This window comes from Monopterus albus, unplaced genomic scaffold (genome assembly GCF_001952655.1).
Source record: "Monopterus albus unplaced genomic scaffold, M_albus_1.0 scaffold56.1, whole genome shotgun sequence".
Classification (NCBI taxonomy): Eukaryota; Metazoa; Chordata; class Actinopteri; order Synbranchiformes; family Synbranchidae; genus Monopterus; species Monopterus albus.
The window spans coordinates 34,858-37,714 of NW_018127936.1; the positions used below are offsets into that span (position 1 = coordinate 34,858).

At 39.8% G+C, this 2,857-nt stretch overlaps 1 protein-coding gene across 1 annotated transcript in view; it reads right to left on the reverse strand.

Annotated features, from left to right (window-relative positions):
- smarcad1a (SNF2 related chromatin remodeling ATPase with DExD box 1a) overlaps nt 1–2,857 on the reverse strand; it is a 16,652-nt gene that overhangs the window by 11,671 nt on the left and 2,124 nt on the right. Inside the window, exons 4-8 of the mRNA XM_020602464.1 lie at nt 2,420–2,489; nt 1,922–2,016; nt 1,553–1,654; nt 198–276; nt 14–80 (exon numbers count right to left, since the gene is read on the reverse strand). Of these exons, the coding sequence (XP_020458120.1) occupies nt 14–80; nt 198–276; nt 1,553–1,654; nt 1,922–2,016; nt 2,420–2,489 (413 nt within the window). The remainder of the gene's footprint in view (nt 1–13; nt 81–197; nt 277–1,552; nt 1,655–1,921; nt 2,017–2,419; nt 2,490–2,857) is intronic.

The window sequence follows — 2,857 nt, forward strand, 5'->3', positions numbered from 1 at the left end:
GCCCCTGCTCGACTCGTCTTTATTGATTGATTTGCTAGTTTTCTTTTCTTCAAACTCTGTTGAGCTGTAGCTGGTATTATCTGACAACAGAAAAAACAAATTTGCATCAGAATCGGTTGACAAAAGGAAAGGTAATAAAGTATACATAAGTCAGTGAAAAGATTGCTTGATTCAGAAGGCAGCAATTGTATTTGGACCTGTGTCTGAGAATATCTGCAGAACCTGCAGTGCATCCTCAACATTCCAATCATGTTCCTGCAGCACCATTCGCAGCTCCTACAACACGTCAGACATCAGCAAAGGTCAGAAATAATGCTCAAGATCCACTGTTTCCAGAAATAGCCTTGGAAAATCAGCCTAAACATTTTCTTTGCACTTTGTGGTCTGGTACAGCATAAAATCATTTTCTAGGGAGAGGCATCAATGCAAGTGCCAGTAAATTGGTTTTTCACTTCACATTTCACAACCGAAAGATACAGCAAATATTTTGCAAACACCCATTTTCCAAATTTGACTAACAACTCTGTTTCTGAATAAGTTTCAAGTGACAAATAGGCCATGATGATTGAAGTTCATGGTTAACTGTTTGATCCTCAATGCCTAGATTTAATAGTTGACAATGAGATTAGGATGTTTTATGATGCAGTCAATCACAACACCTAAACAATCACCACATATTCATTCATTCAGTGAATAATTTAGTCGCTCACAAATGACACACACATTTCACTTTTGTCCTCACTGTAGTTCTGCTGAATTTAAAGAGCCGGTTTTGTTTTACACTGAAGACTATTTTTAGGGGTTTGAGCTGGTTTAACAACCATTCAATCTCTTTATGCATTTTCATGCCATATATAGGCCTACAATGTATTTTACTTTCCCAGGTTTTCTATGGAGAAATAAGTAGGTTAGTGTTTTGAGATGAGACCAAGTGGGATGTGGCTACAGTGAAATGTGGGTGAAGTGTTCCTGTTATATAGCATGCCAGAGAGTATAAAGCTGCAACAAAATCCCTAGAGAGAACTAGAGTTGTTTTGAGCTGCAAAGCAACTTCTATTGTAAGACTGAGAGGTGAGAAACACCCTTTTCCTTCCTCAGGACTTGCAGACAGGTAACAACGTAAAGGAAAAAGTGTCTTGGTCTTGTGCCACCAGAACATAGTCAATGAACCTTGGCATTAATTCTACAAGTCTCTGAGCTCTACTGGAGGGATGTACGCCATTCTTCCAAAAGATATTCCCTCATTTGGTGTTTTGATGATGGCAGTGAAGAGCACTGTCTAACACATTGGCCCAAAATCTCTCACAGGTATTCAACTAGGGTGAGATCTGATGACTTGAAGGGCACAGCACATAATTCACATCATTTTCATACTCATTCAGTTACCCCCTGTTCCCTATGACTATAATCTGAGAAGAAACCACTCATTTATTCAGGTGTTTCATTTAATTTGTCACCCATCTGTGTGTAATATCACAAACCCATTTACTCAGTTGAGTATACACAGTTTGAGAGTGTCATAAAGAAGGACAATGTGTCTGCATGCTTTCACCTCCTTGTCCTGATCAGGAAACCTTTTCTGCAGTCGTCTGACCATAGCTTCTTGCTTCTCCCAGGTGGGCTCCTTAGCTTTAGCATCTTCTACATCTGAGACCTTTTGGTTTAAGTACAAGAAAACACTGAAAACGTCCTTAATAAGCTACCGAGATGCACATTTTGCAGTGACTAAATATTGATTGCTCCCATCATCACCTTCAACACATGATCAATCTGGTCATCCTTATGTAGTGCTTGGCAATGTGTATGTCCATCATGCATTAAAGCAGTACGAATGTAAAAGCTAAGAAGACGCATCAGTACAAGCACTTAACATGTTCTAAAATTTGTGTTATGCCAATGATAGGAGAATTAATAAGTTTACCCATGATGATCTCCTCTTCTTGCTGGGCTGAATCTCACCACTGTCCTGAGAACTGCTGGGTCCAACTTGCTTTCTCTTCCTTTGTTGGCCTGGGACTGAGAAGACAAAAACAGTCAGTCTTCTCAAAAGTAACCTGACTGAGAAAATTAGGCAGACATCAAACTTTATGCAGAGCACTTTGTTTTAGATTCTCATATTGCCCATGTTTGGGAATTTTTCTTTGTCTTCTCCACCTGTATGCTAGGTTCAATTATGCCTCTTGCATCAAGTTTGCTTTGATAGCTCTGGGAATGAGCCAGACAAGGTTGAATTTGAAATTTATACAAAAGGCAAATAACAGTTTTTCCTACTTAAAATCTGACCCTATGGGGTTTTGTAGGCTGAAAATGCTTCTACACACAAACACTAATCCATATTCGTGCCTCACAGGAAAAAGCTTAATTTATTTTTCATGTGGAAAAGACAAAATTATTTGCTTATAAAAGCATTACTATTTACCATCTTTATCACCAAACTCTAATAGGCAGGCAGCTATAGCCCCATCCAGTGTGCTTGTTCTCCCACTGACCTGAAATTGAAACAGAACAAGGTGTTTTTGAACAGGGAAAAATCAGGTGACTGAAATGATAGTTGGTTGATAAATAAATTAAATTGCTTATTATGACAAGACATTTAGCCTAAAGGTGGTCAATAGTAAAATCAGTCAAGATAAGTTTGAAATAGTGTTGCACGATATACCGGTACTAGTATGGTACCGCGGTACTGAGGCATTTAAAATGGTACTATACTGCATTTGGATGGGACCGGTACTTGCAGCGCCCCCGGCAGCGCCCGCCCGCAACAGAGGAAAACAGAGCAGGAAACAGCTTCCTCGTCCTCTGCTCACTGAGCAGCGTGGACTGGAGCAACAAACGGAGCAGGAGGAAAGCTTGGAGA